The 15266-nt window shown below is 32.1% G+C and overlaps 1 protein-coding gene across 2 annotated transcripts in view; it reads left to right on the top strand.

The window, feature by feature from the left end:
- Nucleotides 1–813: 813 nt before the first annotated feature.
- Nucleotides 814–15266, top strand: part of LOC126748531 (uncharacterized) — a 35583-nt gene continuing 21130 nt past the window's right edge. The window contains exon 1 of one of the 2 annotated variants that reach the window (XM_050457837.1): nucleotides 814–979. In XM_050457837.1, coding sequence (XP_050313794.1) covers nucleotides 872–979 — 108 coding nt within the window. In that variant the 5' untranslated portion in view covers nucleotides 814–871. Of the gene's footprint in view, nucleotides 1082–15266 lie in introns of both variants that reach the window. The other variant, XM_050457836.1, reaches the window with a different exon arrangement.

Here is a 15266-nt window from a genome sequence, read left to right as displayed (position 1 = left end):
ATAATAAACTTATTACCTTAAATTCCAAGCTCTTTACCAACTTCATCCCACAGCTTTCCCCTTAAATCGCTGTTGTGGTAATTTTTGTCCCTCTGGTCCCACAAAGCCACTCTCTCACGCACTAACTCAATCAAGTTTCCTTTGTCTAACATTATAACAACAATTATTATGATTTATAAACACGAGCCAAATGGGAACACCAAATGCGAACCAACTGGGAGAAAAACAAACTATTTTGGTTGTTGTCAGACCAGTTCAGACCCGTTGCTCCTTCCCGGCCAGACCCACTCGGACCGTCAAGTCTGAAGAAATTCCGCTTCCAATGTAGGAGCAGCCTAAGGTACCATCAATCACCCTGTATGCAGTAAATGAATTTTTTATTGAATAACTTTTATAAACATTATGAATATTCTTTTATTTGAATTTTTGACTTTTTCCCAGTTTTACTACGACTTTGTATTAAATTTTATTGTACAAAGATTAATAGTATGTATTTATTTTTTATGTGTATTCTGTATTGTATTTTTTGTATGTTTTTTTATTAAGTGACTAGTTTTTTGACAATAAAGCAAATTATTATTGTTGTTATTATAATTAGAAATATTAAGAAATTATACTTTAAAAAAACATTTACAAAAAAAATATTATTATAAAGATTTCTTGGTATATCCTCTTAAAATTATATATTAAATAAGTCTAGACCCATGGTCGTCATATTGTCCATAATATTGATAAGGATATGTTAACCAATCAAAAAAGTGCGTTTAGCTATATCGTCCAGATAGGCTAATTAGCAATAAAAAATGTTTTTCTTTGTCACACCTTGCAGAAGTTAAGGCGGGGGAATTTATTTAAATAGAGCTATACTTTGATGAGTCCTGTATTAAGTGTTAATCTCTTTAAAAAATTATTGATAATGCAACGTTACACTAGTTTACTGTGGAATTCGGAAAAAAAGACTGTGTTAGGAAAAAACGCGGTGAGTTTAAAATCGATTTTGATTTTTTGTTTCGCGTCTATGACATTCGTTTTGTTAATCAGCTGCGCTATTATGGTGGTGGCTTCTATTTTATTAATGGAGGTAAATGTACTCAGTTTATATTATTTAGAAAAAAATAAAAACATTTATTAAGATCTTGCTGTTTTGCGCAGAATACTATTATTTAAAGTTGAAAAGTTTATTTTTTTCTAATGATATAATTTTGATTTTTAGTTTTTTTTTTTGTGATAATTTTTAGACTTTTGACAATTTATGTTGAATAGATGTACAGAGTGTTTTAGAATAAGATTCTATCATTAATATCATTAATAAAATAATCATTATAATCTTGGGATGATTTTAAGAAGAAAGATTCTAATAAATCTATATTTGTCCTAATGGGCTATAGCGTATTAAAGTTTTAAGATATTTTTTAAAATAATAGCTTCCTTTCTCAACGTTTAAAACGTCACTCTAGAATGCGCATATCGCTCTTTTCTTGTGGTTTTTAAAGTTGAGGTTAAGAACTTTGTTCATGTAATAATGTGATGATTAATAAATAGACGTTAAAATTGCATTCAATTGAGGCGTGTTTTACAAAAAACACATATGTCCAAAATCCAAAATTTTCAGGAAATGAAAAAAACATTTTGTTTTAAAACAAATTCATTTCTTCATATTTTTTTAAATAATTACAGCGTATATTAAGCTAATATATTTAATTCTTGTTTAAAAAAAAAATAATTCTAATATATTTGTCAAAAATTTGAAAAAACTGTTGGACATAAGTTGTTTTTGCAAGAAAAAAAAGTGAAATAAGAAAAAAACATACGTTGTATCTCTAAGGCGAATTCGAGGGAATTTTGAATTCGCCTTAAACGAGCATCTTTAATGCCATATAGGCTGAGAAAAGCTTTCTTACACACTTTTATTTCAGATTCATCCACACTTATAATAATATCGTCTTCTAATATTATGGTTCATTGATATGAGACCAGTTAAATGAGAATCTTGATTATTTTTGTCAGTCATATTATTAAACTGGGTAAGAATGGCAATTCCCAATTTAGGCATTTTATTATTTGTCCGAATTGCATGAAAATTTAAATTCAAGGGTTTTTTTAACTTCTCTTTTCAACCAAATAAATTTAAATTGATTTAAACAATATTTAAACAGTGTTTTGTTGATTACACTACTTTGCCTTTGAATTTTTTTTAACGCCTTAAAAAATGCCTTAAAAAATGGCAAACTAAGGTATAAGCACTTACCCTACTTTGCCTTGGTACTAAGGTCATGAAAAAATAGATAAGAACTGGTAAACTGTGAAAACATCTTGTCGGACTTGCATTGTCTTATTTATTTAATGTAACACGACGTTTCGGTTGGAGATACTTACCAACCGAAACGTCGTGTTACATTAAATAAATAAGACAATGCAAGTCCGACAAGATGTTTTCACTGTACCATTGTCTACCACCTTCAAAAACAAACTGGTAAACTAGTGTATACTTATACACTAAATTTGAAGAAATGGGAAGATATTGGGGTTTAAATTAAAGAACGTGGAAATATAATAATTTTTAATATAAACTTACTGGAACTTAAAATTAATTTTCACAGAAAAGATTTTTATAAAAACTGAAAAAAAATAAAAATATAAACAAAAAACATAACTCTTTAAACAAAATTGTTAAAATAATTAAAAAAACTCTTAGGTTCAAGGTTTTAAAACTTAACCGTATTTGTATATTTAGAATTTGTACCAATAATGTCGATTTAATTAACAAAATAGGTGTAAAGTATATAAATACGATTTTTTTTAATAAGGAACCAAAATAGGAACTAAAAAAATATATTCTTGGTAACGTAAGAAAAATTATAATAAACAACAAATGATTATAGCCCTTCCTCTAGCAAATCATTGGCTTCGGTAGAAGGCATCTCTTGCCAAAACTTCCTTCTCGAAGGCTTCATGTGTGGAACTAAGCTTCTCATAATTCGATCTCTTTTATCGCTATTTATTCCACGAACATTTGTTAGTTTAGATGGCATAATATTTAAATTTATTTTTCTCTTTAATTTAAGATTAGATTCTTTGTATTCCAAATTTTTAAAATCGGTTTTATAAAGAAACGCTTCCTTTCCCTTCACAAAACAAATCTCTACTATGTCTTTAAGCAAAATAGCGTCACTGTCTTTTCCTTTTTTTGAAGTATTTTTGGAAAATATATTTTCTACTTTCATGAAATCGGTGATTAACATTTCTTTTGTTACCAATCGTTTCGCAGATTTTTCAACAACTTCAATAAAGTCGTCCATATCTTTGATAGTGTTTTTTTTCTTTGTACACTGTTCAATTTTGCCGTGCAAGCCATCGGCGGAGTTATAAGTGTGCCCTTTTAATAAATATTTTATGGTTATAGATTTAAGAGAGCAACAATCATTATTAATGTATATTATTAAAATTGAAAAAAGTAACCAATTTTTATTTTGCGTCGTACAATTATCAGCCCACAAAATAACTTTTGATGCATCTCTACAGAGATCCAAAAATTTTATAAATGCACTGGCAACGTCTTCTCCTCTTCGTCCAGCGATAGCCTCATGCCATATAATAGCGAAGTGATTGTCATTATTCTTTAAAGAGGCAAAGGTTTCATTGAAAACAACAAGCCTTGATGTAAAAAAGGATTCTTTAACTTTTGGCATTCTCGGTAACACCTTTTGCATATCCACCGCATAAACTTTTACAATTGGATCCGTCAAATACTGCTGCGCATCTTTTTGGTATAAAGATCGTCGTAGATGGTACTAAAAAAAAATATGCAAGGTGGTCACACGAACAATTTTTCAATTAATAGATTGTTGTGGCATTTATAAAAGATTTGATTTAATTTATTTTTTATTTTACACTTTTAATTAAACTTTCTGCTTTTAAAAGTCAATAAAAGTCTCGAAAAAAGCCTATTTTTATTCCAATAATAATGAGGTCAATATTAGGTTTTGTAGATTATTTCTGTTAAGAAAAAGGTCAGGGTAATTAAAATACAAGCTTAAATTTTGTAAAAAAACGCAATAATAGAAAAAGTGAACAAAAAATAAGTAAAAAATTACCTCAGCAATGTGCTCTTCTTTTTTAAGTGAAGTTTCTTCGTTATTTGTTTTGCCTAATTCCGAACATGTATCACATTTGTCTGCTTCTATTTCATAAGACCCAATATTTAATGCTTCTACTTCTTTTCTATAAGTTCCATAGCTAACTTTATTTTCAGGATATTTTTCGTTATAGTCTTTGTACAAATCCCTTACAGATAATTCAGCTGGCAGGTACTTTCTATTTGGCGCGTGTGCTCTTCTATAATGTGATGGTTTGGGATTATACGAATTTATATGGTTTTTAATTGGAGTTTTGCTTTTTTTATTTCCTGGAGTCCGTTTTTTCCTCTTTGGTCTGCTAATAAGGGAGTTGCTATTTGTGTACCATGAGGATCCTTATTCTTTTTTAACATATAGTCTACCACCATCGTACTTTTGTACCCCAAAGTTGTCATAAAAAATTTTTGGCATACTTTTACCTGCTCATCTTCACCGTTTGCGTTAATTTTCAGCAAGGTATATGTTCTAGAAAAATTTCTATGACTTTCCAGACGCTTACGTTTCGCTTTAGTTTCGTGAATTTGCCTATAAAGCCACATCGTTTGTAAATCCTTATCTAATGACCAAAATCGTGTTTGCAAGTCTTTTCTTTTATCTGAATCAAATGCACTAAGGCATTTTTTAGTCTTGCAGTTGCAGGTGGGAGGCCCGATAAGGTGTTTATTCTTATTTCTTACAACTTTTTTCTTTTGAAGTACGTGGTCGCTTTTTATTCAATATTTCGGGTCTATTTTCTTTTACATCTGATTCTGTATCCTCTTGATTATCAGCTTCACCGATCTCTTCTAAGTTATCACCTGTCTCTTCTATATTATTAAAAGTCACGTCTCGTACTTCTAAATCTGAGTCACTATCCATATTGATATTCTGTTGTTCCTTCCTCGAGGGTATATAATCCGGATCTGCAATGTCATCATCCTTGTCCTCAGGATCAAACAACAGCAGACGACGGGGAGGAGACGCTACTCTATCAGTTTCAATACACAAGCTTGAATTTTTCTCTTGTGAAAACACAAAATTATCCAATAAATCTACATTGGGAAGGCTTGATCTGTTTAAGTCAGAGCTTATGTTTGATATATCGGCAAGAACATTTTCGTCCTAAAATTGTAAGAGCTAATGTTCATTTAGACCAAGATAGAAACATTAACTGTTGGATAGCCAAAAAAAGACCTTTTTAGTTTCGTATATCGGGTCACATATTTTTATATCCGGTAAAAAATATTAGACCTACCTACTATCGCGATCAAAAAAAACTGGGACAGAACAATCCTGGACTATTTTTTGAAGGTAACTGTTCAACTGACACGAAACGTCAAACTTCTTTAAATCCCAGTTTAAACTATTTCTTATCTAAACCAAAAAGTAAAGTTTTGGCAAATATTTGACACAAAAAATTAAAAATTAGTCCAGGAGATCTTATAAGGTGTCCCAGTTTTTTTTGGTCGCGATGGTACATAAAATGTACAGATTTATAACAGTATATTTCCTAACTAGTGCTGAAAGTCTTACTTTTGTGCACGCGATTGCATTTGGCTGAACGATGTGAAGCAGAAAGGTGATCATCTAATCACGTGCGGAAAAAATACCTTTAGCACGTGTTAAAACGCTTTTTTTTCTGTGTACAAGTGTAAGCAAAAACATAAAATTTTATTTAATACTAAACACAACAAAACAAAAATATTGTCATCAACTTGACAAGTCAAACAGATTGATTCACTCAAAAAATTAATAAAAATATAAGATGTCAATTTTAGACATTTTAATTTTTCGCACTAGTGCGGAAAGTGACACTTTCAAAACAAAAATGCGCGCGGAAAATTGACACTTTCCGAACGATCGCAGAAAGAATAATTATTTTACCCAAATTGTATAAAAACTTTCTTAATTGAAAATGACTCAAAAAGGTTTTAGATTCTTAGTAGATGTCTGCCCATCAACTTGGAGTCGTCACTCGAAGTTTTGGCTACTTCTGAAGTTGAAGTTGTGGTTTTGAGAGTTCCCGTAATATTTCCATTAAGCCACTTTTCCTGATTTTTTCTACTCTACTACGTGTTCGATTATATCTTTCCCAAAATTCCTTAAGCTTTAAACAAAAAATATGGCTTTTCTGCTGTAAATAGCCCTCATTTTGCTTTAGAATATCTTCGGAAACCTTTTCTTGAATTAAAAATGACTTAATTTTCAAAAAAATATTATGTTCCTTTTCGTTTGAAGGTCTTATTATCCACTCTTCAAATAGGATCTTTCTTGGTATATTGTAGGACACATCTAAAAAAATTAATTACTAAGAGGGGGGCAAATTGGGGCAAGATTTTAATATTTTATAATAAGGTAGAGTAGTGAGGCTATAATATTCCAAAAAATCGTATGGGGCATTTTGCACATTTTTTAAAAAACATAATTAAATTTTGTCAAACAATTTTTTTATAATTTTGTAATATAATAAGTAATGTAATAGGGAAAGAAAGGAATACATACCTGTTAAATTACAATCCATGTTTGGGCACAGTACTAATATAAATTGCACTTGCAGAAAACTCATAAAGAACCTGCTGCACACACAAACATTTATGTATTTAAAAATAAAAATTCTCGCTCTTATCAGTTTAAAGCTATGCAGTTTTTTGTATGAGCGTTCGAATTTAAAATTTAGCTTTTTTGTAATCTTCAATCATTATACTTACCATTAATGGCTTTTTTTGTTTTAAATTGCGTTATTATTTTTGTGACTTTTGTACATTGGGGCAAACACTGTGCGGCGGCGCGCTGGTCTTCTTGGTCTATTATTTGCTAATTTTCTATTATAATAATTATTTTAGTAACCTAAATAGCTTTAACGAATTTATTATATTACTACTATGATTTAACTAATATATTAACACGTTATTTAAAACCAAAAATAAAAAGTAAGCTTAAATAATGAAACGGGACAATACTTAAAGTTAAAATAATAACTTAACTAAAACTTTCAAAATAGCAAAACATACAAATTAATGGCGACCTAGATGTTCAAAATGCTGTTCGTCATTTTGGATACAATCTAATAATCTCTGCCTAGTTGAGAGAACAGCAGTTTCAATTTCTGCTACAAAAATACTTTCGATTGCTTCTCTTATCCTTTCAACCATATTTTCGGGCGTGGTAGGCCTAGTTGCGAATACTAGATCTTTTAGTCTTCCCCACAGATAAAAATCTAGCACAGTGAGGTCAGGTGATCTAGGAGGCCATGGAAATACGCTTCCTCGTCCAATCCATCTAGCAGGATATGTGAGATCTAAAAATTGTCTTACATCTCTTGCAAAGTGCGAAGGACATCCATCATGTTGAAAAAACATGTCACGGCGAATGGCTAATGGAACCTCCTGTAAAAGAGGTGGTAACTCATTACTCAAAAAGTTTAAATAGACTGCCCCATTTAATCTTTGAAATATAAATGGTCACATGGTCACATGGCACCGACCAGCGACCTTGGTGCTGGACCTACTGCATCCAATGTGGATTCGTCTCCGACCAGTAATGCATATTGTGCAAGTTAATACCGCCACTACTGGTAAACGTAGCCTCATCTGTCCATAATATTTCAGAAAATATGGTTTCCATTAGCCATATTTAATAACCAGTGATAGTAATCTAACCTTCGATCAAAATCTTCAGGTGTTAGAGCTTGGTGAAGAACAACATGATATGGATGCATTCTAAAAACAAAAGTTTGACATTAAAGTAAAAACTCATTTAAAATAACAATGAGCAAACCAAAAAAGCCGTGGATCTCAAAATTCAATATTTATTTTTTTAGCTTTTTTATTAATTTACCTGTGGTGTTTTAAAATATTTCTCACAGTCGTTTTGCAAAGACTCAATTCCCTAGCCAACGTTCTGGTGCTCACATGTGGATTAAAAGTAATATATGCCAAAACATTAATTGTTTTTTTCCGTTCGCCCCCTACCTCGTCTTCTGTGAACTGGAAGATTAACATTTCTCGTACTTCTCAGCTGATTTATCAGCCTACGGAAAACTTCACCTGTATGATTACGCCTTTCAGGAAACTGGGTAGCATAAGTCCTGGAAGCGACTCTTGCATTTCGCATGCATTCGAAATAGACGCCAATCATATCGAATGCCTCTTCATTGGTTAAACGCATTTTAATAAAAATCAATATTTTCAAAATGCAAAACACTCAATAACAAAACAGTGACAGTGAATAAGTAAAATAAGAATAGACACGTCTATTGGTAATTATGACAGATTGTAATAATTTCATTCATTTGTTTTCCTGCTGTCATATCCAAAGCCTACTTTTTATTTTCGATTTTAAATGACGTGTTAATATAATATAATATAATATATATAATACATATTTATATGCGTATTATAAATATGTATTTTTTATAATAGATAGGTTGTTGGACTAAAACAATTATTTTAATGATTTATTATTTTATTAAAAACTTGTATGTCTTTTGTAGACTAAGAAAATTGACAAAACAATGGTCAAAAATTGGCAAAAAGCGGTGCAGCGTCACGGCGCCCATAAAGGAAGAAAAATCAGCATTTTTGATAATATTTCCGGTTCTAAAAACGCTATCGACGTGATTTTTTTAACCAAATTACTAGTCATTTAATTTGTCATTTGATGGTGTTAAAATAGTTATACCATTGCATTTAAATTTTAAGAGAAAATTCATAGAATTTGCTAACATTTCATTTAACGCCCTCTAGCGGAGAGCGTAAGAACTATCGCCACAATTCGAAAATCGCAGTTTATAGGTCGAGATATGTTCTTTCTAAAATCGCTTCAGTCAAGTCAAACCAGAAAAATTGGTCCAGGGGAAATCCTCGCTGGACGAGAGAAGACAATACTCAATACCCTGAAAAGGTTAACGTGTGGGCAGGAATTACTGAAGATCAGATCATAGGTCCCTTTTTTATTGAGGGCAATTTGAATGCCGATAATTATTTAGAATTGCTTCAAAATAATGTAGTGCCAACGTTGGCCAACTTGTATCCTGATCCAGGAAACCCACAAGTTCCAGCGAATATGATATGGGTTCAACAAGATGGAGCACCACCCCACTACCAAATAAATGTCCGGCAGTACTTCAACCAAATATTTCCAGATCGATGGATAGGGAGGCGAGGATCGATGGAATGGCCAGCACGGTCTCCCGATCTGACGCCATTAGACTTTTTCTTATGGAGATATGTGAAAACTATTGTATACAAAACTAAACCCACTGACTTAGCTGACTTACAAAGACGAATAATCCTGGCAATTAGATCGACCACGCCTGAGATGTTGAGTAACGTTAGAAGAAATTTCTATTTACGGGTAGGGTAGGGTGTTGCTAAGACGTTCGTGGCGAGCATTTTGAACATCTCCTACATTGACATTATTGTTTAGATTTGTATTATGAATAAGTTTTTGAATATGTTGTAACAATTTTCGGCAAATAAATAATTTTCTTTTCTAAATGTTATTTTTTGAATTTTACTTAATATTTTCAAAACAGTCAAAGATAGGTATGTAATTCACATACAGGGTGTTATGTTTAAACTAAGCAAGTTGGTATTGGCCACCGTTATCTGATACTCCCTGTATAAAAAGTTTTTGTGAAAAAAAAATGCACAACTATATAAACCAATCGACTTGTTCGAGCGTTTTTTCCAACACGCTCCCGTCTATTTATTAGCTAATTTATTCCATTTGGCTGACACACACACTGTATATGCTTTTACTTGCCCACTCTCTCCTTTCTTGTACCCCTATAGCCTCTTCTTCAATATATTGTCTTGCTAGTGGCATAAACACTTCTCTGGATGTATCTATTCACCAATGGGTTCTATGTAGTTTTGTGCATATTTTGTGGTCCATTCTGTTAAGTGTTTGTGTACCTACCTCTATATTTTATGAAGCCATAAAAGGGTATAAGGTCTTATCACAGGATTTATTCTTTCTTAATGATACCAGTCATTCGCCTCCTTTGCACATGCTCAGCATTTGAACTGATATGCTTACAAATGCTATTGTTATTGATTCTTTTGGTACCTATTTTACAGTTTTAAGGTACAATCTCCTCTTGCATCATGCTTATAATCCTATTTAATTTGTTCTTTGTTTTATTTTAGTTAGGCCCTTTGTTTGTTTATTCATTCTTAATTTTAATTTTCCTTTTATAACCTTTGCATCTAATTGCCTTTTTCATGTTTGTGATAATAATAATACTTATAAATAATATTCAAATACAGAGCAAGTTAGTAAAGGTTACAAATAAGTGGATAGGAGGTTAAAGTTGTACGTCCTATCTTATAAGAGTTAAAGATTAGTAAATCTAAAAGACAGATATTGATTTAGGTAAAGTGAGCAGAAGAGATACTACATCTCCCAGATATGGATGAAAACTTGATATTACGAAACTACTATGGATATCAATCAATGATAACAATAATAACTCAGTCATAATCCGCTCCCGAAGATCTTAAACAAAATCTAGCTTCGTATTATAAACTATTTTTCAAATGCTCGAAAAGAAAGCAATCTAAATGACTTAAGTCCGAAGATCTCGGCGGCCACTCAATGTGCCTTGTCAGCCGATCCACTGATTCGGAAAATGGGTGTCAAACTGTCGTACTGGAACCACATAGTGCAGTGGTGCACCATCTTGTTGGAACCTAATGTCATTTTCATTAAATTTAACGTAATTTTTTATTATTTCGCTAATTTGCGGCTCTGTCAGGATACATTTTCGCTGAATTGATTTAAAAAAAACTATATCAAATACAGAGTATTTTATAGCTTTAGTTTATATAAAATCAATTTATTTGGAAATCCCATTGATGTATCTTTCTCTCTTGCACTCATGGAGTTCTTATGAGAAATACTACGGACATGCAAGTGCGATACCTCATTGTAAAGGCAATTAAAAATACTTTTTAAAAATGATAAAATGCAATATGGCGCCCATGAAAAAAAATAAAGTTGATGATGATCGAAAAAATCACGAAACGTCGGATAAATTTTTTTTGCGTCATGTTGTAGGATATAAAAAGTTGCAATAAAAAACGGTTTTCATATGATTTTGACAATTTTCGATTTTTTTCGGATAACTCCGGAGGTATCCGGAATTTAAAATTTTTTTAAACGTCATTTTATTAAGCTTCAAATTGGGCAACTTTGCCTCTATTTAACCGACCCTATAACTCTTACGGTTTCCGAGATTCCAATGGTCACCCTCTAATTTGGGACACCTTGTACAAGTATGTCTCGCCCGTCAAGATTCCAAGAATAAAGAAATGTCATGCAATATAATTTCCGAAAAGGGCACCCAAAAATATGTTATTTTTGGATCACTCTGTATTATACGCCTATAGATGATAAGATGTCTCCCCAGAACACAAAATTGATGTATCCGAGCGTTTTTGCCGAATTTTTACCAGGAGTCACAAATAGGGATGTAACCTTTTCGTTGAGCCACACTACATGCATAGATATAGCATAGCCATAAGTATTATTGATAATTAAAATTTTGGTTCTAAAAACCGGATCTAACCGGAAATGTTGTAAAAGTGTTCACATGCGCATTATGAATATGATAAATTTAATTTTCAATACTAAGGTATGAAACATGAAAAAGAACATGTTTTGCTGACTCAAACTATATACAGTAAATTTTGTCAATTTTTCAAAGCTTTATATTTTAAAAATCAAGGACTAGCATCTCTATCTGAAGCGCTCGGTATATGGTATAATAAGTTTGGCAGGCATGGAGCAGCTTTCATTCAACAACGACTATTTTTTTGTCCTAGGACACAAATAATTATTTTAGATTGCCAGACCCGTAAACAACATAAATGTTTATTTGGCCAGTTTCAATTAACCGAAAAAACCTGTTTTTAAAAAAAATTGTATAGTTATGGTTTTTTTATTTGTTATTTTAATTAATTTATTTTTTATTTTATTAATTTTATTTTTATTTGCTACTCTATACGAGGAAAACCTGAATATAAAATATAATATGTTATATTTTATAATTTATTAAGTATATACCTTTTTCATTAGGTATTACGTCACCCATCCTAAAATTTGTGTAAAACGTGAACCATTTCTATTGAAAACACCCCTATAAAATTTGGGGTTTTGAATCGATTTAAACCATTCTTTTTTTTTAATTATCAAAAAATAACACATCTGGTACGGGACAAAATTGTAAATATTATAAATAAGAAACTTTGTCCTGTTCAAGCGACAACTTTTGGTCACGCTGGATATAAGTAATCCGTTTATGAGGTTAAACATTTTCATAAGGAAATGACAAGGTTTGGGATAAATGGAGAGATATTATAGTAATGGAACTTTTTAACAAGAAATAATATGAAGTCAGGGGAGATTGAAAGCCAATAGGTATATGATGTACATAGGGCTCCAGACTGGGTTTGACCCTCGGGATTGTTCTTCTTCCCTCAGGACTTCTTCATTCTATGTGTCCAGGGTATCCTTAGCATGCGCTTATATATCCAGATCTCAAACGTTTGACAGTTTCGGCTCTCTAGCGTTTTGACAGTTTAGGCTTTTAAAATCTAGGTTTCCACCTCATACAGTAGATCGACCACACTTAACACTGCTTGAACCCTAGTCTAATTTTTAGGCACAAGTTTCTATTTATAAACATTGAAGAATAAGCAATAAATGTCTTCCGAGCCATTTCTATCCTGACCCTAATTTCTTCGTCTGCATCTAGTAGGTCATTAATGTCTGTCTCGATATTCATATTCTTAGACCCGAACTACTTGTGATAACAGGGTGATTATTATGTTTTTATAGTCGTCTTGGACTTCATCAAAGGCTTTCTGGAGGTGACGAAACAGACGAATACATTTTTATTATACTCTCTAGTCTCTCTACACTTCTGTAGCATTACTTTTAGGCCAAACAAAGCCTTTCTAGTTCCTAATCTCTCTCTGAAATCAAATTGCATCCCATCCAGTTGTTCTTCACATTTGTGATATATTCTCTGTTGGATAATTTTTAAGAGGATTTTTAAAGTCAATACCATTTGATATTTGTCGCATGATTGGGATTATTCATTTTTTAGATAGCAAAATAAACACTGATTTAAGCCGCTCTCTTGAAATTTCCCCCGTTTCATTTACTCTACTTACGTATTCTGTAAGGCTGGTCAAGTTTCGATCATTCAATGCTTTCCACATTTTTATCGAAATGTTGTCAGGTCCTGCAGCCTTATTATTTTTGGCTATCTTAGTTGCATATTCCACTGCCTATTTAAGAACACCTAAGTGATTCGTCCATCTTCCTCCTTTAAATACTCTCGTTCGTCTTTAAAGAGGTTTGTCACGTATGCTTTCCAGGTTCACTCCTTATCTTCCTGCGTTAGCTGAAAGTCTCTGTGTTTATATCTCTTGGTTGTCTCTGTAGCGTTTCTACAAACTTGGAGATGCCTGCCCATACTTTCTATGAGATTGGGGATATGCTATTGAGGAATATTGTGGAATTCTTCCCGAGCACCATATACAAGCTCTTATATAGTTCTAGGTGGGTCTCTGCGTGCTGCCACTGCCCTGGAAAGCACGTCTCAATCATTTTCTATGGTATATATGATGGCGATAGTGCGAGCCAGTCCAAACGATTGATGCCTTTTAAGCCATATCACATCATCCTGCAAAGGAAAGAAAGGGGTGTGCATGAGGAAGCTGAGCTGCTCTTGTTGGCTCCCTCCATACTCGTATTCAATGAATATCCTGCCCGAAACAAATTCTTATATCTTCTCGGAATCTTAAATTATTCAGTTCTTGAATGTACAGTATCGGAAATAGCTCTTCGAGTCGCCTTGGGGAAATACTGAAGGGTTTTCTACCTGAGCTGATTTCATTCTAAAACATTATCCCCTTGGTAAGGGTTGCTTCTTATTTAAGAGCAAATTCCAAAATACACCTGTCATTTCTTCGACGCCTTACACTAAATAGCGCGTTTTCCACCATCCTTGGCTTATGGGTAAAATAGGGATTTGTCTAACAACACGACTGTATACTATCCTCTTTCACAGTATGTCGAAAAGGATGACAGACACTTTTTGGAATTTGCTATGGACCGAGGAATGGCGAGGTGTCTGTCATCTCTTCGACATACTGTAAAAGAGGATAGTATACAGTTTTGTTGTTCGACAAATCCCCATTTTACCCATGAGCCAAGGATGGTGGAAAACGCGCTATTTAGTGTAAGGCGTCGAAGAAATGACAGCAAAACCCATTAAGGAACTTGGCTTAGAAACAATGCGAATTCCCAATAAAAATATAACCGTTTATTACTATTTGCCTCGCAAATAAATACGAACATGTAATTAAAAATGTACTGATTATTACAATAAAATTCATAACTAATTCCCCGAAAATTTTATCGCAAATAAAATATTGCATTATAATTCATTACTTCGAAGATATCTCGAAAAAGGTAATAAAAATGCACCTATTAATGTTATTGAGGAGCTGCACAAGGTAATAATTAATTCTTTAATGTGAGTTTATTGCTTTTTTATTAGGTACGTAAATGATTATTAAATATACTTCACAAAACTTATAATAAATACTTCTACATAGCGCAATAAATAGTTTGTCAATTACTTATATCAACTTAGTATAATCAGTTTTATTACCTTTACAAGAGATAATGAAATTTAAATCTAGACCAACAAAACTAGAACCAAGCACTATTTTAAAACACAATATTAGTTAATAAATTTTATTTGAAAATTGTTTTAAATCATTTGGTAAAAATGCTAATTATTTTTAGATACACTATACATTAATTAATGGATATATTACTTCTTCGAGCAGATTTAAATCGAGCTATTACTCGCTACGTTTTCTTCAATGAATATAAATAGACTTAATAAAAGCATTTCCAAGAATGCTTGCCACATGTTCACCTTCTTTGGATATTATGTATATTGCTCTAATAAGAACTGGGTTTTCGTTTCTCTAGTAACGACAATTTTCTTAAATTAAGAAAAAAATTACATTCGTCTGCTTCACAAGAAATCTTTTGATAGTTGGACGTTTTGGGTTGGGCTGAATTTATAAAATTTTATTCAATCACAAAATTCAGGTAACAGAA

This window comes from Anthonomus grandis, chromosome 22 (genome assembly GCF_022605725.1).
Source record: "Anthonomus grandis grandis chromosome 22, icAntGran1.3, whole genome shotgun sequence".
NCBI lineage: Eukaryota > Metazoa > Arthropoda > Insecta > Coleoptera > Curculionidae > Anthonomus > Anthonomus grandis.
The sequence above is the reverse complement of the archived record's forward strand: the minus strand, read 5'-3'. Positions and strand labels throughout refer to the sequence as shown.